General features: G+C 45.4%; 1 protein-coding gene across 3 annotated transcripts in view; it reads right to left on the reverse strand.

Moving 5' to 3' along the window:
* PRKCH (protein kinase C eta) overlaps nucleotides 1-23,935 on the reverse strand; it is a 120,397-nt gene that overhangs the window by 46,434 nt on the left and 50,028 nt on the right. For all 3 annotated transcript variants that reach the window (XM_052783456.1, XM_052783457.1, XM_052783458.1), the window contains exons 4-10: nucleotides 23,270-23,304; nucleotides 21,673-21,761; nucleotides 19,891-20,020; nucleotides 18,847-18,974; nucleotides 16,480-16,623; nucleotides 15,578-15,751; nucleotides 1,311-1,465 (exon numbers count right to left, since the gene is read on the reverse strand). In XM_052783456.1, the coding sequence (XP_052639416.1) occupies nucleotides 1,311-1,465; nucleotides 15,578-15,751; nucleotides 16,480-16,623; nucleotides 18,847-18,974; nucleotides 19,891-20,020; nucleotides 21,673-21,761; nucleotides 23,270-23,304 (855 nt within the window). The remainder of the gene's footprint in view (nucleotides 1-1,310; nucleotides 1,466-15,577; nucleotides 15,752-16,479; nucleotides 16,624-18,846; nucleotides 18,975-19,890; nucleotides 20,021-21,672; nucleotides 21,762-23,269; nucleotides 23,305-23,935) is intronic.

Genomic DNA, 23,935 nt, shown 5'->3' on the forward strand with positions numbered 1-23,935 from the left:
CAGCAAAAAGAGAGAGTTGATGTTATTCTTTGCAGTGTTGGCATGCCACAACTGGGACTGAGCAGGGCTACAGCAGACCATACCCAAATACGCATGCTTTGCTGCTGGAACCCAGGTAACAGTATTCCAAAGAAAACAACTGACTGTTCGTCCTTTCCAGTGCTCTGGGCCAGAGGATGTCAGAGGTGTTCTGCAAAGCACGTCAGAAAGAAACCTTTCTGTATAACCAGACTGTCAGTGCTGACGTCTCCCTGCTCTAGCTGTCCTGTTCCACCCGAGAAGAGGTCTTGCTCTGCCCCTGGCATATATGTGAGGATGCTGGTCAAATGGTCATCTTGGCCAGGAAGGTCTCTGCAAAGCAGACTGGCTAGCTGATCCATGCTGGCTGGTCTATAGCTTGATGCTTGAGCTGATAGGGGAGCACTTTGGCAGTACAGAAGGAAAAAAATATAAGCGAACTGCCCCCCTGAGTACAGAATAATGACAAATAAAGAGAGAGTTGCATATGGGAAATAGCTTCCTGAGAACAGCCTCCAGACCTGGGAGCAGAGGCTGATGCAGGGAGGCAATGATGCTCCGATCCTGTCGCAAACACAAAGATGCCAGACATGGACAGGAAGGAAAAACTCCTGCTGTAGGATCATGGCAGGAATTACAAGACTTTCAGTGGCTGAGCGTCAAATAGATAACATAGGCCCATAGCTAATACAGGGAAACAAAGAGGCACGGGTGTAACCAGTACATACTGGCCTTTAAATAACAGGGTACACAGTGGCAAAAGCAACAGCTCCTTGCATTTACCTCCCAGAAAATCTAGGAAGGTTTCACTTAATGCCTTTCCCTTTGTCATCAGTTTGACATGTACTCTCCAGCAGCAGGTCTGGCCCAGAGCAGCCCAGCAGAAGCTTCTGTCGGTCAGCAGCTAACACTCAGCAGCCACACAGGCACCTGAGGTGCAGACAAGGGGCAGTTCTGGGGCTAATATAAACCAGCTACGTGAATTGACACCAACGCAAAATCTAGTCCCTGTGCCTCAGAAGGAAAACCTGTTTTTCACATGCTTGCACACATGTCATAGGAAGACCCTCCCCGTAGTCAATGCTGCAGCCAGAAATTCCACTCCTTCCTGGAAGCTGGCACACCTTGGACAATGTGCAGGGGGAAAGTGGAGGTATTGTTGTCCCAGCCAACAACTTGTTCCTGGTGGGCAGCAAGTGACAGTTATTTATTCAAGCAGAAAACTCGAGCTATCATCTCAGCTGTGGGGTTCAGACAAAGAGAATGAATGAATGAATGAATACAGAGCTCACCGATAAATGATGCCTCTTTCATGGAGAAACATAAGGGCTGAAATAATTTCTGCAGCATAGAACCGGGCCCGATCTTCATCGAAGCGACGCGACTTCTGAATATGGAACATCAAGTCCCCGCCATTTACGAACTCCATCACAAAGAACAGGCGATCCTTCACACACGCAAACACAACAGATACGAACAACGTTAATCATATCCTCTGTCAGGCTTAGAAAATTCTAAGTAAAACTATTATCTCCCAAACAAAAACAGATGAAGCACCCATGAGACACTGGGGTGGAAAAAAAAGAAAAAAAAATATGCTGACTTTTTCAAGGAAAGATTAAGTCAGTACTAGGAAGATCTGTTTGTTAGTACCCCCTTGTCCTGCACTCCCCACAAAAATTTTGCCCCCAGTAATGAAATTAATTCCTGTTCACATGTGGATTAGGCATATCAGTAGGTGTGTGCTCAACATTAACCGCCTCCTGGAGGGTTTCCCAAACTGTCCTTAGCCTGAATCTGCAGAGGATGATACCCCTGAGTGAACACAAGAGAGATCTGCAAAATGTCACTTGCTCCATACTAAACACCGCAGCTCTCGGGGGAAAACACTCCATAACATGATGTGCATAACCAGACTGCTCACAGACTGCAGCTTCACCACGACAGCACACGGGCTCAAGAACAGCAATGATGATGGTGTCTCGAGGGTATCCCAACACTAGTTCTGGAGAATGTGCGTTGTTTTCCAGAATGGGATTTCCTGCCATACACTTGCACAGCAGCTGCCTTTTGGGGCTTCAGATTTCAGCTTTCCTCTGATTAACGTGCAGAGACCTCTGGGTGGTGAAGGAACTGGTAAGGATGAAGTATAAACCAAAGTTTCTGCTGGGCAGAGAAGCAACCTGTTCAATAAAGTTCAGCTCATTAACCACAGCTGCTGGTCTCTGAGGTTTCTTTTTTGGCTTCGTTCTGGTTTTTGCAAAAGTCTACACATAGGGAGGCACTTGCTTAAGCTGCATGCTCAACCGTCTGGGTATGGGTTTAATGCGTGCAAAAGGGGTGCTCGCTTAATTGTGAGAGGAAGGACACACAGTGATTTGTCACAAAACTAAACCCTAGAATTGTTGCAGTCTGGTTCAAAAATTGCCCCTAATAGTTGTTTCAGGACATTCAGTATCGATTGTTTCAGTTTTACTCTGAATACCAGGAACAAGCAGACTGGAAAAGAGGCATACAATTCAGTTGCGACCAGTCAGCCTTTTAATGGTACTATTTGCACTTCTTTTCCCACAAGCCCCTTCCCAGGTCTGATGTTAATCATCTACAAGCTAGTTTTAAATACTTTCTAAGTTTAAGAGGATAAGCATTGTTATGCTCCACTTTCTGGCAGTCAGCCAGCTTGAAATGACTACTGGTATTAACATCTTGAGATGCACACAGCAGAAGAAAAGCAACCAGGAATCCTTTCATTGCTCTCTGGACACAAGCAGGAAAGCAAACGGCTCGTGACAGATGAGGACAGCTTTCTTCTTGTCATCATCGTGGGCTCTGCTCAACGGCTCCTTCCAGAAGCTAAGATAGATGTGTTCCCAGCAATCTCACAATACTACTGCGTGTAGCACCAAGGCCACGTGTTAAGTGCTATCTCCAGTCCATATAAACAACAATACTTCATTGTTTCACTTTGCCTTTATTACAGGGCAGCTGAAAGACACCCAGGCTGGCTTATCTACGGCAGCAGCCTAAGCCAGAGCAGCACAAACTCTGCAAACCCACCAGCAACCTTGGCTCTTCAGTCCACATCAGATCTCTAATGCCACGTCTTCGCTGCAGTTGGTTAAACTGGGTCTGGCTATGCTGTGCCTACCTGTTCAGCAACCCTTCCTCCAGCTGCAGCACAGATACCACCTCTGCCTTGCCAGTCAGGCCAGCTTTTACATCTCCTTGTTATTCTTTCCCGCCTCCTTCCTTGCTGATCTGCCCACATGCCACGTGCTTATCTAGCCCAGCTTGTCCAGGCATCTCTTCAAGCTCATACTTAAAAGAAATCCCTCTTGCCAGATCTCCAACAGGAAGTGATTTAATTTACCAGCAACCTGATGAAGGAGGTGTGTGTATGTATTTATGTAATAGATATGCTTGTATAAACATGCATACAGTTAGGTGAACATGCATACATTTTCTACTCTTTCCTTAAAGGTGAGCTTCAGGGAAACAAAGTTAACTCTCCCTATCTTAAAACATACATGTCCTGTTTCTCCAGTGCTGGCAAAACTCCACAGCCCATCTCAGACTTCTGGATGTACTCGTCTGTACTATGATGCTTAAAGGAAGATACTACTTCTTTCTCAAATGTTCAGGCGAGCACAGAAACAGCTGGTTTTAAAATTCACATCACTGCTGACATGGAAGTAACAGCTTTTTGTTACAAACAGCTCTTGCTTCAGACCAACTACAAACCTGAGCAAGTATCATTGCACGTGTTACACGGTGCTCACAAGTGTGACAGCTAATGCCTCACCTCCACCCATGGTATGATTTCACAGGTCAAGCATAAATATGGATTATTTAATTACCAAAGCCCTCCCATTTAGGCCTAACAGAACTTTGGACTACCCATTTTTAATTTTTTTAAAAAAGAGGTGCAGCTAATCGTCTGTCCAGTTTCCTAACGCTTAGAAATCCCATGGGGTTGCTGAAGAAAAGAGCAGGATGAGTATTACATTTTATTTATAATACAGCATTTGTGCATCGGCCTGCTACATACCTGGCAAGAATTATTAGAAAGATCAGCACTAATGACCACCCCTTGGGGACCAGGATCTAAAAGCCAAGCAAGGTCTTCCATTTTTACTCCTAAGCAAGGCCATTAGCTTGCCAAACTGCAAAGACCCACTGCTCTTCCAGAAATCATTGAGAAGTGAAATAAACACTGGTATTTTATGAAAAAAGGCGATTTGCAGCAGGCAGAGTAAGAGTGAACAGATAGTTTAAAAAGGGGACAGGAAAAAGAAATCTTAAACCAACAGATAGTTCAGATACTTGCAAATTTGACCCTAAGAGTTATGTGCCTCCTTTCCTGGGGACTAGCAACAGGAATTAGGAGGAGTTGAAAGCTGGAGTGTTTGATAGGGCTTAACGCTGAAATCCTCGCATTTCTGTTTTTCTATTTTGCATTGTTCACAAGTCTTCCCTGATCTGCTATCTCTGACGTCAGCAAAAGTAAGAAAGAGCATTTGAGTCAACAGGAAATGGTGATGCAAAAGCCTCCGCAGCAGTGGCAGCCACATGAGGAAGTCACATTGCACCATTTCTGGACTGGGATCAAGATGAATAAAGCTGCAAGCAATGGTTACTGTAAATTGAAGAAACACTTGGAGGAAACAAATGAGGTCTGTGGGATCAGGTGGGCTCACTTCAAGGCTGGCCTACATCTAGAGATTAGCTCTGCCAATTTTAGTGCAAGACAGCTGTTTGGTTTGGGTTGGTTTTTTTTTTTATTTGTTTACATTTCAGTTTGCCATCCCTATTTGTTCACCTATTAGCAGGGCAGGGGCTGTTGGAAGAACATACTATGTCCTAAGGACAGTGTTTGATAGCAATTACATATACCTGCTTTATTTGTTTGTTGTCTTAGCGGGGTGTTGGTGGGGCTTGAAGAGAGTCCCTGATTGCAAAAGCCACAATACCGGTTACAATCCACACACTGCTTACTGCCTCTTGCAAACACAAGCACCCACTGAAATCCAACTCAAACATCACTTTAGCCCTTTGTCCTCACCAGCTCTATAAGCAAGCTGTTTTGAACCCTCATACCTTTCCTCTTCATTATCACGGGGGGGGGAATATATCCAGATTTTATTATAAGAGCATCCTTTCCCTCCCCATGCCCAAAAAAGTCCAGCGTGATGGTTAACTTCCACCCCCTTCTAGTTAAGAGTCATAGCTGACGTCCATGTACTACCCACACAAGACCAAAGACCTCTAAAGACAGCTAGGGCGAGAGCCTTATCTCCGATCGCAGGCTTTCATACTAAGTAAATAGGACAGGGCAGCCCCATTGTCCCAGTTCAGGCAGCATGGAGGGAGGAGATGGGGAAAGACAAGCCTTTCCTACGTGCAGACATAGAAGAAAATAATAGCAAAGCTGCCTCCCCAGTCTGCCACCCTACAAGAGCTGCTGTGCTGAGGGCAGTGCGGAGGCCAGAGGGGACTTCTCTCAACAGAGTCATTGGTGGAGGTCCAGGAGACCCACTGGAAAACAGCAACGGGGCCTCTCCAGCCTCCAGAGCCACCAGGAATAGCCTTGGACAAACTCTGCACGTCCCTGTCACAGCAGAGCTCTTCTAGACACTGCTTCTGCCCACATTGATTCCTCTGCAGGACAAGGGGCTGAGCCACCCCCAGCAAGGACACATCCCGGCAGTAATTTCACCCAAGCCTCCTCTTTAGCTGACAGCTGCCACGTAAGGAAGAATCTGGAGGATATGGAGACCTGGTTAAATGCTGTTTCGAGCAATGGTCCAATTTGGAGCGGGGGGGGGGGGGGGGGAAATCAAATCAGCCTGGCTCAGGAATTGTGCTAAGTTTGCATTTCATCTTTTTGGAAATAACTCATGCACACAACTCCTTAGACAATCAGCTTTGGGCTTAATCTGAGTTCACTGAAGCCAAAGGGTTTCCCCAAGAAAACAGTGTTTTGGCAGTTTATGCTTTGCAGAACAGAAGGCAGGCTTTCAAAATTATCTCCATACAGAGACAGCTGTGTCATTGCTTCCCAGCAAAAGTTTATTGTTTCCAAAAAGAGTAGCAGGGCTTAGGAAGCTTGCAAGCAAATTATTACAAGATTATTACAAGAGCTGGCAGGCTCCCTCAGTGCTCCCAATGTTCCTGTTCTTCCTTCGTGGTCCACAAACCCCACACAAAGCAATCTGCCTCAGGTCTTGCTGGGAGCACGCAAATAAACCGTGCCGTCTCAGTACCAGGCTTCGGAAAGCCACATGTCCAACTCCCCCAGCAGCGCGAGTAGCCATCCGTATCTGGGTCAAGTCACGCCAAAGCGCAGGACCCAGAGGAGGAATAATAAACAGGTTCGTTTCTCAGTATTTATCTTCATAGGAGTAACACAACCATAAACCACGCTCAGACGCTACTCTGGGCCAAAATGCCTCCCCTCCATACCCAGCCCTTCGGCCAAGGCAGCGCCGCATCCTTGCAAGCTGCCTGCTGCTCCCAGCCAAGAGTTTTACAGGAGGACAGGCTGTTCAGGGGAGTTATACATGGCAGTGTTTCAAAACCAGAGAGGATCGCAGGCGTCGTGAGAACAGGCTCACCGAGAGGGAATCCCTGAAACAACCTTTGCACACACACACGTGCACAAGAACTGAAGCAGATCTAATGAGCTCAGTCCCAAATTTCTGGACAGTGTCAAAGCCACAGTCACCTGACTGCGATGGAGCAAGACACGAACTTATGCTAGGTGAAGATTTGCTCCTCTGATTTCAAATCAGAGTAACTACATCAAGCAGAGGAGAAGAAATATCTCCGTACCATGCTTGCTCAGCTAGAATTACACGCACGCATTACTGACGCTTCTTAAACACGGCCGCAGCGATGACTGCCATGGCACCCGCTGCCACTCCGCTCGCCGCCGTGGCCCGAGACTCCCAGACAAACAAGGCGGTGGCAAAAAGGCGGCAGGTTTTACAGCCATCTGCTAGCTGATTTTTGGTGCTCTGCTAGCTGTTTTACCTCTCTGCTTCAGTGACTGCAGAAGTACATGCCAGCCTCAGGAACCACTTCTGCCTAGGAGAAATCAAGCCACAGCAAGGGAGCACGGCACACACAGCCCTGGGGCTATCGAGACAGGGGAGATCACTGTGTGTGGCATCTGAAAGGCTGAGAAAGGGAAGGTTTCTTTCTTTGCGGGTCTTGGGTTTTGTTTTGGGTTTTTTTTTTTAGCTAGAAGGAGCTGCCATGAAAATTAAGCAAACTCAGGAAGGGGATAAGGTGCATGCGGTGTCTCCTCTTAAGCTGGGCAGCTGCTGAGCACGCTTCTGAGAAGCACAGGTCACTTCCCCATACCAGGCTCATTTTTAGCTCCTTTAACAAAAAGACACCGGCATCATTGTCACAACTATGGGAACAGGGCAGTTATCACCAGTTATCACTTACAACCGCACTCTGCTATCTGACGCTGCTGATAGTGGGCACGACACAGCCTTTCCTCCGCCGCGGCAGAGAGGCACATAAACGTCGCCTAGAGAATAGCAAATTGGTTCTTGCCATTTGCATAAATAAACTCTGCGGGGTCCCTCGGGGTAAAGGCTGCCTCCCGTGCGCATGTGTGCGCAGCACCGTATTAACGCTGAGCTCATTCCAGAAGAGCTGAACAACGACAACCGCAAGCCAGGGCGAGCTGATGGGAGCTGTGGGTTCCCACCTGCCCCAGAAAAAAAAAAAAAAAAAAAAAAAAGAAAATTACGCATCTAACTACACCCTACAAACTTCTGCCCCTGTTTTCTTAACCGTGTGGCTGAAATTTCAAGCTCACGGGCTGGACAGCTTTTATAACACACAAATTCAATCATTTCTCTGAAACAATGCATCCTTTGGGATATGCGAGTGAACCATATGCGCATCCTTCCTCCTCATCCCCTCCCCTTAAGACGCTCTAATTCACAGCAGGATTACATGATTACCTCATCTTTGACCAGAAACTTTTACTCAACATACATGCAAAGGGATTATTTTTATCACTTTTTCACTTGTATCTGTTCCATTGGAAACAAAACAAAAACCGCAACGAGGAAAAAAGAAAAAAAAAAAAATCTCAGATCTCAGGTACTAGGTCAACCAATTAAATCACATACAAAAAATGTCTGTGTAATCCCAATTTAAAAAAAAAAAAAAAAAAGCCAGTTTGGCCACCATTAAAACAAAATATCCAAAAAATACAAAACAAGTTGAAAGAAGAATTAAAATTAAATCCTGCCCTCCAGACCTTTTAAAATGGCATAGAAAACTACATAAACACTCCTTCCCACCTGAAAGATCAAAAAAACAAAGGGCTGGCTGAACTTAGAGGGGAATAAATTGAGGAATAAAGAACTAGAATGTATCAAGCTATAGACATCACCTGTTAATCAAAGATTTATAGGACATCTGCACCCCTCAGCTGGCTGCTGGTATCATGGTGTCTCAGAAGACAGTAGCTCTATAAAGATCATGCTCTTTTTACAGCCCTCAGTTCAGAAAAAGAGCTACTGGAATTGCTGTTTCCAGACTGGAGTAACCAACTTGAGACAGCTCTGGCCTGTTTTTAAAAATACTGAGCTCTGCAGTATTTGCTGGCCTCAGACTGTGCTGGGGAAGGCTAGAGACCTCTACAAGCTCGGCCAAAGGTCTTCAGGAAAATTAAGAGTGTCAAAACACCCAGAGGCCACTTGGAAACAGCTTGTAATGAGGGCTTTGTGGATCCATCCCCTCACCTTAAGCATTACCTGGAAAGCAATACAGATTCAAAGAGACTGAAACCTAAAGCACCGCTGGGTTGCACCTCAGCTAGTTACCTCTTCTCTGAGCTTTGGTTGCCTTTGGTTTTTTTTTCCTCTTCCTCCTCAATACTGACTGGCACCTGCTCACTCAGGCTGCTTGTGACTTGGTTCCACTTCGACCCCTTTTTATGCCACGACTTCCTTGATTTTAAGTCCAAAGAAAAAATATTAGTTTCATGTACTGTGGCTAACCATAAGCAACAGCATCTCCTTCAGCTACCCTTGCACTAAGCTTGATAATTTGTCTAAGTTACAATCTCTCCCATAAGCCACTGCAGACGGAGACAGGCATTTTCTCAGCTTCATAAAAAATGCAAGTATCCAAAGTCCCTCAACAGCCAGGGGTGGGAAAGTTACACTCAGGAGCTACAACACGATGATGGCAGCTAACCCTTCAGTTCATGTTTTCACTTCAGCTCGTATCACCTCAGTATGCAGCCTAAGTGTGGACACCCAGCAAAGTTCACAGATAAAATCAGAAATGCCAGTCTGATCTTGTTTCGTCTTCTGCAAGCAAAACCACTCTGCCTACAAAAAAAAAAAAACAAACAAAACCCTGACCCCGTATGTTCCTGCAACGAAGAGACCACTGCAAGGTGTTACTGCGCACGTCAGAGAAAGCCGAGCCTTTCAGACCGGGCTTTAGAAGCCTCACACATCTGGTTTACCGGCAACTTGGGCCGGTGTGCCAGCAAAGACGTCATGGGGTTTCGGTGCATGTGAACACTGTAAAACCACAGAAAGAGACAGTTTTGACCAGTCTGCCTTTATTTGGTGCTAGACAGGACAGGAGCCAGAGAAAGGCAGAAAGCAACTGCCCCTCCTGTGGTCGCAAAGCCAACGTGAGGGCACCGCGGCATATACCCCTGTAGAAGCCGCACCGGAGAGCAAAGGTGGAGAGAGGAAATTCCCCTGTAGCTCCCTGTCCAGCAGCCCCCCAAAAACCTAAACTCACTGCCCCAGGGCCCCAGGTAAAGCACAACTCGAGCTCCTTCAAGCCTGACTTCAGAAGGACTCTGTAGCAAGCCCTGCGTTTATGGCCAGAAGGCATGCTAAACTGTACCAAGCTTTTTGGAAGATGCCAGGCCCAGAAACAGGATGTCCCCATCAACATTTTCACTTGATTTTGACTGGCAGCAACAACGCTGAAGCGTGCACTGGTCTTCCAGCACAGCGGCTCGGGGCTAGCAACGGTCTCAATGCTCAAGAACAGGGGAAAAAGTCTCAATGCTTGCAGAAAAGCATCCAAGAAGCGCATTTGGCTGTCGGGTATATGTACATAAGGAATCATGCCTCCCCGACATGCCAGAGAGGGAAGGCTGGGGGTTTAGAGCCTGGGCGATGATCAAAGCTGTCCTCTCTGCTCTCAAAGGGCTCCCTCTCAGCGCCTTTCAAAGAAAACATCAAAGAGGCCTCACCGCTTCCTTACCGCCCACCAGCACCCTCCAAGGCCTGTGTCAGGACGCTTGTTCATCTAACCAGAGCCCCGGGAAGGCTGCCGCAGCCTTTCCAGCCTTCCTCACCTCCACCGTGCCAGGCTCTGCCCCGGGGCTGCCCTGTGCTCTACCCATTTGGTGACAGTGGAGTGGCTGGTGGACAACCAGGCTGACGCTGGAGATGCCCTGGAGGGACCATGACTGAGGGACTCCCCTGGAGGGACCATGACTGAGGGACTCCCCTGGACATACAAGGGCACCTAGACCTGTCTTGTGGCATCTGGGGACCAATGGGTGGGTGAGCAGCCAGCCAGCTGCCAACTGCTCAGTCCCACCACTTCGGCTGGTGGGCCCTCACTTGAAAATTATGTCCCCAGCAAAGGCTCCAGGTTAGCTCTAACACTTCTAGGAGGTGAAATACAGGCTCATCTCTCTAAACACCTGGGTGATCCATGATATGATGCCCACACTGACCCTGGGAGAACCGCTTGAGTACCCCAAGAGCCAGCAAAGACATGGAGAAACCTTCCCCTTCCATGTCACGAGCATGACATCAGCCCGCAGCTTGTAAAGGGAGCAGAAAGCTGCGTGCCGGACAGCAGGCTGCCCTCGTAAAATGGGACCAGTTCAATGGTTATGCTGCCCTGGAGTCCCTGAGCCAGTCCTTACTGGCTTCAATAGCACCCCTGCTAGCTATTATCTCAGAAGGACGCTTGTTATAGAAAATCACATCCTTCTGCCAAGTTCTCGTGTCTCACTATTTTTGGAATGACACGGGCAGGCTCTGGGCTTCAGCAACCCTCAGCAGAGCCACACGGAAAGCAAATCCATATAACGATCAAGCTAGTAGGGACAGTGCTGGAAACAGCATCGCCTGGGGTGACAGTCCCCTGGAAGCACCCTGCAGTCATGAGAAAAGGGATAAGGGCAATAAACATAAACCCCAGAAGCTATTTGACACTATTTGCATGGGAAGCTGATCTCCCCCAGCCCTTTTCATTCTCATGCATATGAGTGGAGACAAAAGGATTTAAAAGCAAACCACCTGTGCAGGAAGGATGGTTCCTAAACCCCAAAGAAGACAGGACCTACTTACTGCAAACTCATTTTAATTAAAACATTCCAGGATCCACGTTCCCCAGGATTAAATTACTGACTTAGCTATTTATACATCTAGCCTCTTTCACCTGTTCTAGGACAGTATTGTTGAGCTGTTGGATGACACCAGTGTCAGGTAAACAGAAACGAGCATTTTTTGGTGCTTGTGACCCCTAACGCAGGATCCACAATTATCCACAGGTCAGCCCCAGCGCCTGTCAGCAACTCACAAATTACTGAAGCAGGAGCATAATCCTCTCTGACACTAAAGGATGATTCTAAGGCCCTAGAAAAAGCAGAGGTAAATGGCTTAGGCAAGGTGGAAAGATCCCAAAGTGAGGCTTTCAATTTAAAAATAAAAAAATAAATTAAAAAAACCAGAGATGTGGTGAGCAAGGAAGACCTCACACAGATGCAGCTGGAGCAGGATTTAAACTGCTTCCCCCCAACCCCATGAAGGGAGCAGCAGGACTCCTTCCTTGCCTTTCACAGGAAAGGAATCTGGAGGTGCAAGTCCAAAACTGCCCAGCCCAGCACCGGGCACGCTGAGGGCCACGTCCAGCCTCTGCCAGCCTGCTGTGGAGCTAATATTTCCTCTTTAGGCTCTGAAAACTGTCACCTATACCAGGCAGAGACAAACCCTTGCAGCTCCTACCACCTAGTGGCTGCACTATTTCTCTGCGATGGAGCAAGGAGGCTGTTTGGAGGTCAGGCAGCCCCAGCCCACCCCGGGCAAATAAAGCAGCCCTTGCTAGCGGGTATCACTTATGCTGCAGCTGAGACTATATTAAGACCACACTGAGCAGAGGGGCAGCACAAGAGAACAGAAAAACTTTCTGAAAACCATCAGCAGCTAATGGAAGCACAGAAAAACCTCAGCTAGCTCTAAAACAGCGAGCAAAAGTAGCAGCGATATAGATGAACTCAGGTAATGCACTGCTGTTTCTAGTACTTGTGCCAGCTCAGCTAATGCTAGATTACCGGTACTACACGACATCGCACTGTGCGGCACAGACATGCCCCAGGCTGTTTAAGTTACCCCTAGGCTGCTTAAAACAGGGGAAGAGTTTGCTGGTTCAGGTGGAATATTATACAAGAGTCAGAATTCAAATGGCTCTAGGTCCAGCCAAACCCTCAAACCCTTTGAGCTCTCTGTCCTCAAACTGCTACAGCATTTCGGGTGCTTCCGAGGTCCTTCCTTTCCAGTTTCCACAATTTCCTCTTGAACTGGGAAGGGGGGGCCATAACTGGACACTCCTATTCTAGGTGCAGCCTCACCAGTGCCAAGCAGAGAGGATAATGACTTCCCCTCTCAGCTCCTGAAGCAGCCCAGTACATAATTTAACTTATATGCAATGAGACTGCACTGCTGGCTTATACTGAACTTGGCACCAACCATAAGCCCCAGGTACCTTCCAGCTGGGCTATTACCCTGCCAGTTAGTCCCTGCCTGTCTTGATGCATCTTATGGGATCAGGCTCTGACTTTGCTTTGACAAATGGTAAGAAGACTCAAAATGGCTAGTTCTTGAAAAATTCCTAAAGGCAGGCCCAGCAGGTCATTATTTATCCAGGATCTCCACAGCAGACTGGAGTGATGCTTTGTTTTTTATAACACAAACTGTTAATACCACATTTTCAGAGTTTGGGCTGTAAGTGTGATACTATGATGTGGTTTCCATGTAATGGCAAGTGAAACTAGGTATTGTTTTGTGTAACCCTGTCCCCAACTCCAAACATAAGTAACATTTTAAAATATGGCTGCAGGCTGACATTTTGAATAAGTGGTTACTCTTTTATTTTTATATACATATATATATATATATTCTTTTCTGCCAAGTTCATGTTAATGGAGGAGATAACCCAATGCCATGTAAAGAATGAGCAGAAACCCTAAGTACTGTATCAGCCTGGTTAAGACCTCCTGCAAGGACTCTGTCCAATGAATACCCTGCTGTTGCAATCACTTCTCTACTATAGCAAAGGGATTTAATTATGCTTTTATAAGCAATTTAAATCTGGTTATTCTGGATTGAAGTGGGTGTCACCGAGTGCAGAACACAGGCAAAAGACACAATGAACCACATCAGTATGAAATCTACTTTTTCTTTTGTAAACGCTTCCCTTCTTGGTTTTGTTTATTATTGGCAGGAAGTGGTTTTCTGTTACTGACAATCAAGATAATGAAGCAAAGTGGGATTCAAGTAGAAGAGGAACCTGGGAAAGACTGGAAATAGCAGGGTCCTGCTATGACAAGCATCACTCCCTTGGCACCCTTTTAGAGACTGACCAGCGCTGTGTTCAGGGCCGCAAGGGCTGAGGGGTTCTTCCCTCCGCTCCTCTGACAAGCTGGTCCAGAAATTCCTGTTCCAGGCTGCTCTACTGTTTAGCAACCTCCTTTTCATTTCCAGTCTAACTGTATCCATGGCCAGTCTGGACTCATTTAATCTTAGCCAGCATCTTGACAGCTTTGTTTCCCTCCTCAGTGTTCCACATCTGCAGACATCAATCAGATCCTCTTTTTTCTTTCAATTTGCTAGTCTAAACAGGCTGAGTTCTTCCCTTTTTTCCCCCTTTGCAAAAGACTGCAATTACTTCATCAGCCCAGAAGACCTTGTCTGCACCCATAGCAGATTGCATTCATTTCTTGAACATGACGGATGGTGCTAGCACAGTGACCTTAAATCCTCCCTAAGTTCATCGGAAATACTCTACACAGCCCAGGAGCACATGTGGCATTTTCACATGTACATTGCAATTCAGTAGGCAAAGCCACAGCAAAGAGCATAGCAACAAGTGGCAAAAAACACTGCTATCCTGCATCTGACCTCAAACAGCATGCATCAATACTGGACATTTCTGATATTTTACATGAGAACTTCAGGAAAGCCATTAAAATTTGGGCCCTGTGTCTTCATATTATGAAGACAAATAAAAGAGGAGTTTCCTTGGTTACTAGTGACAACAGTGAGCTTTAAGTTTTGTTTCTGCTATACAGCACAGCTGTTCTGTGAACCACATAAGCTGTATATAAAAAAAAAAGCCCAAAAAACAACAAACCACCTCATTTCTATTGCTTGAGCCTACCCAAGGGCTCCACCCTAAACGAGCACAACTCAAACTCCGTAGCTGGCTGTTGCATCACCCCAGTGAGAAGAGAAACGGGTGGGTGGCAGGATGCATTTGTCTGCCTTTTTTTTTTTTTCTTAGTATTTTGGGTTTATGTAGGAGGAGTGAAGCCACAATTAAAAGGGCAAGTTTCTCCTGCCTCTTCTAAGAGGAAAACAAGCTCTATTACCATTTAGCAACGGACAAAAAGCAACTGGAAAGAAGCCCAGGCAGCTTGGAAGAGCTACACTGCAGAAAATGCTTTGGTCTTAATAACAGCTTAGCTCAGGGACTCCCAAACTTACCTTGCTGGGACACAACTGTGGCACTGCCTCCATCACAGCCACTCCTCCTTCCACCACCCACATCAGCAATAAGCTCCTACCCACACGCATACGCCAGGGGAGGCTCTAAGCTGGACAGGCAGCACATACGCAGTCCTCCGCTGAGGTATACATACCACAAGTGACAGCAATGCTATCATTTGTCTTATCTACACAAGAAGAAATACCAACTGTATGTGGATCTGATTCAGTGTCCACCCATGCCTGTAAGCTCCTTTCCAGTAATCCCAGAAGGATCTTTCATTCACTTCTGAGCAGTATACAAAGGCTGGTAGATACAGGAGGCTACCCCTGCTTACAAGTACAATTCATTGAGTTTGCAGATAATTCAATGCAAATACAGTCCTGTTAAAATTCAGGTAGCAAGACAGCAGAGCCTGAGATCCCACAGCAACTGGAGGACACTGCAGGGCTGTAGACATTTGCGCATATGCATTTGGAAACATTCAATGGCACAGACATGTTCCTAGGGAAGGCACAAAGAAAGAGTTCCCTGTTATTACCATTTTGTTAGGGAGCCTAGAACAAGCCAGGATTTTGTTTGCCAAATGCCCAGCAGGTGTTAGAGGTGGAGTATAGCAAAGTGCTCTATTCACCCTTGAGCAGAGAGGTTTCTCCTGGGTCTAAGGCAGACATTTATAACAGGCCGGGGAGCAAATACATAGGGGAGAGCCTCTGTCCTGAACGTGCCAGCCAGTATCAGGAGGAAGGCTGTTCACTGCCCAGGCTATACTTACAGGAGTCTGGAAGCAACAGTAGAGCTTGGTGAGGAATGGGTGGTTCCTTGCTAAGGAAAGGATGCGTTTCTCAGTCATGGTGCATTCAACATCGTCATCTTGGAGAATGACGTCCTTCTTCAACACCTTCACTGCATAGAGCTGCCCACTCTCTTTCATCTTGGCAAGCATCACCTAAACCAAAGGGGAGGGTGAATCGCAAGGGCTGAGCCCTCAGTCTCTATGAGCAACACAGAGCCTCTCACACCTTCTCACGCTAGAAAGGTCAGTTATCTCATGACCAGGCTTGTGGATGCGAGCGAGTCAGCCTGTTGGTATGGGCATCAGTGTACAATCGATGACACATATGCTACTGTCTGTAGCAGGCTTCTCCAGATAGAAATACCCACACACATTGCTCCAATGTCTGGCACGGGGCTAGCTGGTCAGAGTTCATCCACTGTGCCAGGGCAAACCCCCTGAGCAGTGCCATCCATCCCACTTTCCTCCTCAGTTATCAAATTCAAATTCACTGTTTCATATTGGCTTTGTGGCAAAGCAGAGAAATGAAACCCCCACCTCACTGCATTTGAAACCACTGCCTTGTTTCCTTTAAAGGGAAAGTCTTTACATGCTCCAAGAAATGCTGCCCAAATGAGTGCTAATGCACCCACTTGCAATTTCAGGTATGGGCCCTGGCATGCAGCTGTTCCTTTAGTTGCTAACTTTTTTCTGTGATACTCACTTTGCTGTCAGCTTGCTTTCTTTTCCCTTTTCTCCCTGCTCTCTGTAACCAACTCTGTTGCACAAAGCATACTCCACTGGACAGCCTGTGTGCCACATTATGAAATAACTTCATCTATCTTGGAGTTTCTTAAATAAGGAATGTGGGTTTCCCCAGAAGAGCCACGAATAACTCTCACCTTTCCAAAACTGCCCTTTCCCAATACACGAAGGAAGGTTAAGTCTTTGATCCCAAGTTTGCTCACTGAACTTTCACTAATGTTGTTGCCATCTTTCAGGCTGCCTTTTCCCTGATGTCTCAAAGTAGATCTTGAAACCAGTTTCTGTGGAAGAAAATAAGCAAGTATCAGTCTGCATAGAAAGTGTACTTTTGCCTTAGAGGTACTCACAGGTAGTCAATCTATCAATCTGGGCATTTAGGACCTGGTTCAGATGCACTCTGTGGCCACTGGAACAGAAGGCATGTTGGTACCACCACCCCGCACAGCTGCTACATGTGACTGGCCAACCTCGGCACTGCACAGAGCTGTGCTGAGATGTCAACACCGGTTCCTGACCTGGGCGTTTTAAATTGTAAACCCACTGCCCAGTAGATCCAAGAGGCAAGTCTGACTCTCTCCAACCTCACTCCCCAGAAAAATAAGACTATGAGTGTGGAAATCCAAGTCTCCTATCTAACATCAGAGCGAGGAGGACTGCATAATTTCTGCAATATGCAAAGTCCTGGAGAGATCTAGAACCCAAGCAGATTTCATCTGAATCTCTTAGTTTTCTATCTGATTTTAAGCCTCTTACTGAAAGCCCAGTTCAGTGGGACCTAAATTTCAAAATATTTTCTTTTCCACAGCTGGGCTGCTGGCTTCCTCCGCTGCTGTAATTTCGATGGAAGGCTGTTCATTCCCATGCCAGCAGCGAGGTGTCTGCATTTTCAGGAATTGTACTGGTATTAGCACACATTTCTAGAGCTCCTATTTTTGCAGTATATGAAGATCAAGTCAACATCCAGTGCCCTCTGTTCACAGCTCTCCAGGTATGAGTATGCATGTAAGCCACGTGTACTTTTACTCAGTTTATTAGCCCGAACAAAGTCACACGGACTTCTTGAGCTCCACCTTGTGACTACTTTGGTGTAAAGCAAAATTCTTCCTGCTCGGAAGACTTGTCTCACTGCCACAGAAGTGGCAACCCCAGCCATGGGGAAAGAACTAAGAGCATTCAGGACAGCACCCAGCAAAACTCCCAAGAGATTTAAGCTTACAGCACAGTCTGAACAGTTACCTACAGCCTTTAGCTCGCAAATAACGAGAAGAGATTGTTAAACACCAAGCACAGATTTTTATTTTCCTGGTTTAATCTTCTTTTGATGTGCAGATTATGCAAAGAACAAACGCTAACAAGCGCTGATTTTTACAGAACTGAGAAGGGGGTGTGAGACTTGTGTTTCCCTGTAACTCCCAGGGTAACTGTCCCCCTGAACTGCTACAGCATGAAAAGTGAAGATAAGACAGTCTGCTACGAACCAAATGAAATCAAAAGGGGCAGCACAGCCTAATGAGCATGTTAGGCTGATACAGCGTGATGTGGTTGACTGATGTAGCTGGCTAACTGTATGACAAGATTTACCATGTCTGGCAACTATGTTTTGGGTTTTAATATTTTATTTTTGGTCAAATAAAAATAAATAGACCAGTATTTTATTATGGGTTATTGTGGTCTCAAGCAAACTCACTTTTCAAAACTGCTTGCAAAGGAAACATGACGAAAACTGACTTGTTATCAAATGGCAGCTCTGATTTCCATTACCATGTACGGGCATTTTCACTTAAGCTCTTACAGTGTGTTTTAAACTCTCTGAATAGATTCAGATATACAACAGCTGGGTTTTTAGGATGCCTGAAGTAGTGACAAGCAGAAATTGTACAGATATGTCCCAACCCTGGAAACAATCTCACTGGGACCCTCTCTCGGACAGCAAAGACCAGAGGTGACATTGTGTTGACAAGGACCACAGATTTTACCCGGGGAAACTGTAGAGAAGAGTGAAATGGTTTTCCCAGGCTCACTCAGAAGAACAGTGACAAAGCTGGAAAGAGAACCTAGGCCTCTTGCTGAGCTCTTCTTTTGCTCTATCGCAAGCCACATACACAGGCAGAGCATTTGTGCTTGTGGTAAAAGTAAAAAAAAGTATGGCATGAATTACATTACATTGATCACTAATGAGTTAGGGGTCTTATTCTCCTCTCACTCATGCCAAACAGATAAAAGTGTGAATGGAGTCACACCACTGTGAAACATAAGCATACAACAAAGCAACACCTACAGATTAAAGCCTCCATTAAGGTAAAACTGGATATAAGACATCCATTCCTCAGGTGAAGTCTTTGCCATAAGCCACAGACAGTAACAACCTACTCATGCAGTCCACCACCTAACACCATCTGTCATAACTGAAGTCTCTGATTTCTCCTGCACCTATATAAAGACTCAGTTGTAAATGTTTTAAATAAGGGGGGCGGGGGGGGGGGGGGGGGGAGAAAAAGACTCACCGAATTTGGGGAAATGCTTCCTGGTTGCAGACCCATGCATGCCAAGGTTTTAGCAAGCTCTGCTGCGTTCACCCCACAGTTCGGTGCAACATTTGCTTGGCATCGGATGTGGACATTCATTTTACAGACTGACGGGGTGATGGTAGGGATGGAAAATAAAAACAAAGGAACAATTAAAATAACTCGGAGGGATTTACTGCTGAGAAATAGTTTAGCAATTCTGCTTCAGGAAATATACCCATCTGGATCTACTGTGTCTTTAAAGTAAGGGGATTTTTGCCACTGATCTCAGCAGAAACAAGATTAGGACTCTCATAAGAGAATAAACTCCTGAAAATCAGGAATATACCCCAAACTCTCCAAGTAGGATGCCACATTGCCTGAAGCTATTCATAAGCACATGTTTGTCAGGTATATAAATACAATTGCAGCTATGCCTGCAGGTAAAATTAGGATTTATAATGCCACAGAATTTGCAACAAACTTCCCCTGCATTTGCAGGTATCTAATTTTAAAGACATATCGTTCAGTGGGAAACTAAAATCTTTCTTGCTCTCATTCATGGACACACACACACCCTCTTGTGGGAGATGAAGGCAAATGGAGACTGTTAGATTTTACAGTCTGGATCACTGAAACAAAAACATAGCACCAGGACATGCTTTGTCATCAATTATCAGCATGACAGACAGGCTAGTCAACCTAAAGCAATGACCTTTTTTTCCCCTCAGATGCCTTGTTTGTTGCCTTATCTCCTTAGCTGAGGAAAAACCTTCAGGTAAAGGGAAAAATGAATGCAGGGAGCAGTGATACCCAAGAATATTTTCAATAATGCAAGTTAAACAAAGCTGTGCTTAGAGTGCAAAGTACACCTTTTGGAAGCCAGAGATTAAAAAGTAAATCAGTGGGGTTTTAACTCTTGCAAAGATGAATATTCATTGCTCGGCTTTCTCTTGAAGGTTGCACAAATCAAGCCCACACAGTGCATCAAGAGTCTAAAAATATATGTATTTTGTGAAAAGGCTACAGTAAGAAGCTGCTCACTTTTACACTGTAGGCCCTGTCGCATGATTCCCCAAAGCAAGGAACCGCAATGGTCACAGAAAGTCGGGACTTTGTAGTTGTGGACGCTGAACTTATGAGGAATGTTGATTCCAAACCTCTGTTCAGTCACCTGAAGCACCAAAAGAAAGGCACAGATTTAAAATTCAAGTACATATGTATAAGCTGACATTCATTTACACACAGGCATTTAGGTGCAAAACTTTGAAAATCATTCCAACTCAGAAAATACCGCAATCCATCACCTCACTGAGGCTTACTGCAAGTGAACACAGAGTGACCAACCTCACCTGCTGCAAGCCTGCTCTGGTTTCCTTGCTGGGCAGGCTGGACTACCTGACAAAACAGATTTTAAAAAGGGCTGCCTAGCCAACTTTAAATTCTTAAAGTTAGAATTAGAAGTGTGGGCTACCTCATCACAAACCTATGGCACTGAAGTGCCACTAAGCAGTTTTCAAATTATTAACTTGCATACTATGTGCAAACATGTAACTTTAGGTCAAACTGTTGATTTTATTAAATTTAATACAGCATAGTTTTCCCAGCTCCTCCTAAAATTCTCATTCCTATTCTCGCCCTGCTTGTTATTAACAGTCTTTCATTTCAGGCCCAGATTTTGCTTTATTGCTTGCTCTCATCCCCTTTTCAACCTTTTTCTTTTCCAACTGTGAATCATTCAGATCTCAAAGACACCTTACAAAATGTCATATCAGCTGAAGAAACCCATCCCCATTGAACCTCTTCATTACTTTCCATCTTGTGTCTCAACACTAAGATCCTAGAATATTGAGGGGAATCCACCACTTCACAAAGAAAAGTCAGAGGTGTGACTGAAACAATGAGTTTGAAGTGAGCAGTGTGTCCTCACCTTTGTCTTCTTTTAAAGGAACTTAGAGGTGTTATAAACCCTTAACAATCCTAAAAGAGGGGTGAGGAGATTCACCACGTAAGTTGCACTTTAGCCTTAAGCATTTTAACTTATTTTCATCTGGTTTGGCAAAGGGTCATTTTAAGAAGTCTAGCTCAGCAGTTCGGAGGCAAGAAAATAATGAGCAAAGGCAATTGCTTATCTGCACTGGAAAGAAAGTTTCTGCATGGCACACCATACAGAGCTACCTCCCAATTAAAAATATTTCAATTTAATTTTCCTTGCACAGTTATTAAACAATTTCCAGTTATAGAAATGAGACATGCAAGGTGCAGGGCAGTTTTAGGTGGGGATGCTACTCCTGTCAAATACAGCCCAAACTAGCAAGAAGGAAAACCTTCAGAAACACAAGTTATGCAAGGGTTCTTTATTACAACATAAATAATTTCATCGAGTAAAGGTGTGGAGCAATGACTAAATGGGCACTTTAACTTACCAGAAAAGAAAAAAGAGGCATAACAAAGACCAGTGGTTGGATTTTAAAGCCAAAGAAATCCACATTAAGAACCAGGCACCAAATTTTGATGACAACACAGTTATTCATGCAAGAAAATTACCAAGGAAAACAGTGGATTTGCTGTTTCTTGATGTCTCTTCCAATGAAGACACCCTGTCTTCCTAACCGATGTGCTAGTCCCACCAGTTACTGGCATTAACAGAAGAACAACCAGATGATATTGCATAGCCTTTATACGTGTCCCTATCACTCTTTCTCACTTTCAAATCCATGAATAAAGATAACACAGTAAATTCTGTTACAGGACAACCCCCAGCAACCCAGACAACCCTGAAGTTTCACAAATTATGATGACCCAAAATAACCAACGTGACTTTACCTTGAGATCGGTCTTGTTAGCATTGTTTTGGCACGTGCAAGCTGTAACAATTAGATGATGGCAGCGCTTGTGTACAACGCAGGTGCATACTAGGAAATAAAAGAGGCATACTGAAAAGAGCTCTTGAAAGACTCAGAACACATCAACCCACCAGCTGGGTTCTTTAAGGCTCAGCTGTATCATCAGGATACAGTAAAGATGTGAAAAATAATTGGTGACTTGGAATTTCCAAAGTCTCATAACAGATCTGGAGATGCATCTCCAACCCATTGCAACAGAAATTCTGCACCAGGTCATTCATACAACCTAGAAAACAGTTGCCTATATAAAATATGGGTGATGCACACAGAAACAACAGTGCGTCTTCTCAAATGAACTAAAAAAAAAAAGCTGTTGAAATAATTATCCTGTGGAGAGTATTTCACACGACATACACAAACAACATTAGAGAACACAGGTCTGAGATACCCAAAGCCATCCCTACATCTCAGTGGCATAGTGCTTCTTACGCTGGATATCCAAGTGAGTCCTGCCCAGGTTAGTTTGTCATTGAGGCTCAGTGCAATGCTTGCATCTGGGAAGCTGGATAACTGCAGCAGAATGGTACTGTGTCTAGGCTAATCAGCTAGCCCCCATCAAGAGGGCTAATCAGCCCTAAAGCAGAGTTGGGCTCTCTCCAGGTCTGTAGCTGGCTTGGCTGGAATGAACTTGGATTCCTCCACTCCATAAGCCAGCATGCACTGTAGACATCACTAAGGGCCATAGCTACTGTCTACGTAAGGAGATTTTTGTAATGGAAACTGCAAGTTGCAGGTACGTTGCAGGGTCCCACGCTATTCTGTTTGTTGCTGACTTAAGCTTGCACTCATGAAGGGCTATCAATAGCATTCACTTTCACCCAGAAATTTTATGTAGGATATCCATTTTGTTTACATGCAGCTTCCTTTCATATGAGGACACTAGTGCCCTATGATATTGCACAAGAAACAGGCTACGTTAGAAGGCTATACTGAATGACCACGCACCTGTGAAGCAAGTAATTCTGTCATCTTACCACAGAAAAAGGGAAAGGCAGAACAATAATTAAGTGCAAACAAGCACCACATACATCTATACAGCCATTCAGCCAAAACATGCATTCAGACAAAAGTGCTGCACCAGTCCACAAGGCTGCCCTTTGAAGTCACATCCCTAATTTCACTTTGTTGAACTTCATAGGGAGAGAAAGGAAGAGGGTGGCCATTCCAGTAGGGTACTTTGTGTCCCAATACCAGCTGAATACTGTCCTGAAGGGACCCTGGATGTCTCAAGCCTAGCTGGGTGTTGCACATACTCAGCAACTCGGTGGATCTGCACAGGATGAAACACAGCAACTAGACCCCTAGTTGTTTGCATGAATGTAGGTGCTTGCTTTCTGCATGCATGCAAGCCATCAGCCTGACAGCTGCTCAAATGCACAGTTTTCGCTCGCTGTGGAGGAAGAGGAGCAGTGACTTCAGAGAAGCTTGTAACCGCAGGATGTCCCAGCAGCATGGGAAAGTGCTCCCACAACAGCACATCCTACACACACGCACCGTGCAGGAGCAGAGCACCTTACCTTGGCACTGGTATCCCTGCTTCCCAAACACGCCCCTGTTCAAAACAAAATATTAATATAATTTAACATCAGAAAGCCAGTCTTCTTGCACATCATTTACAGAAGACAGCACCAAAATGCAAGAGGATCCCAAACGACCAGACCCCCAGGGCGAAACTGCCCAGCAATAACGGTGCAATTCAGCACAGGGGTGTGGGAGCATAACAAAGCACTGCAAGGGCCACAGCTTACAGGGCAGGCTGTCAACATGCATGTTATTCCCCCTCACTCTAGTTTCTGAAATACCTCACTTTATTACAACACACACCACATTATGAGACTGATCCCAGCAGCCCACACCCTGTTATTATCTCTCCCACTCCATGCTCTTTTGAGACATATCTAAGTTTTTGTCCCTGCTCTGCCTACTCCCCCACATGTATCACCCCACACCTCACACCTCTGATGGCTTTTCTGTTCACAGGCATTTTTTCTAGTCTTTCAAGCAACTGTTTTTTCTCAGCGTAATCTCAAAGCTCCACTCAAGTTAGTATCTGGGGCCTTTCTTCAGAGTGCCTGGGTTACTTTTTCCCCCCTTGATATAACATCTATGCTTAGAAGTGAGGGACATTGCCTCATCCCCACACCATCCCAGTTTGTTTCCAGCATCCAAGATACACATCACCT

The sequence above is a fragment of the Harpia harpyja genome, chromosome 3 (genome assembly GCF_026419915.1).
Source record: "Harpia harpyja isolate bHarHar1 chromosome 3, bHarHar1 primary haplotype, whole genome shotgun sequence".
Taxonomy (NCBI): Eukaryota; Metazoa; Chordata; class Aves; order Accipitriformes; family Accipitridae; genus Harpia; species Harpia harpyja.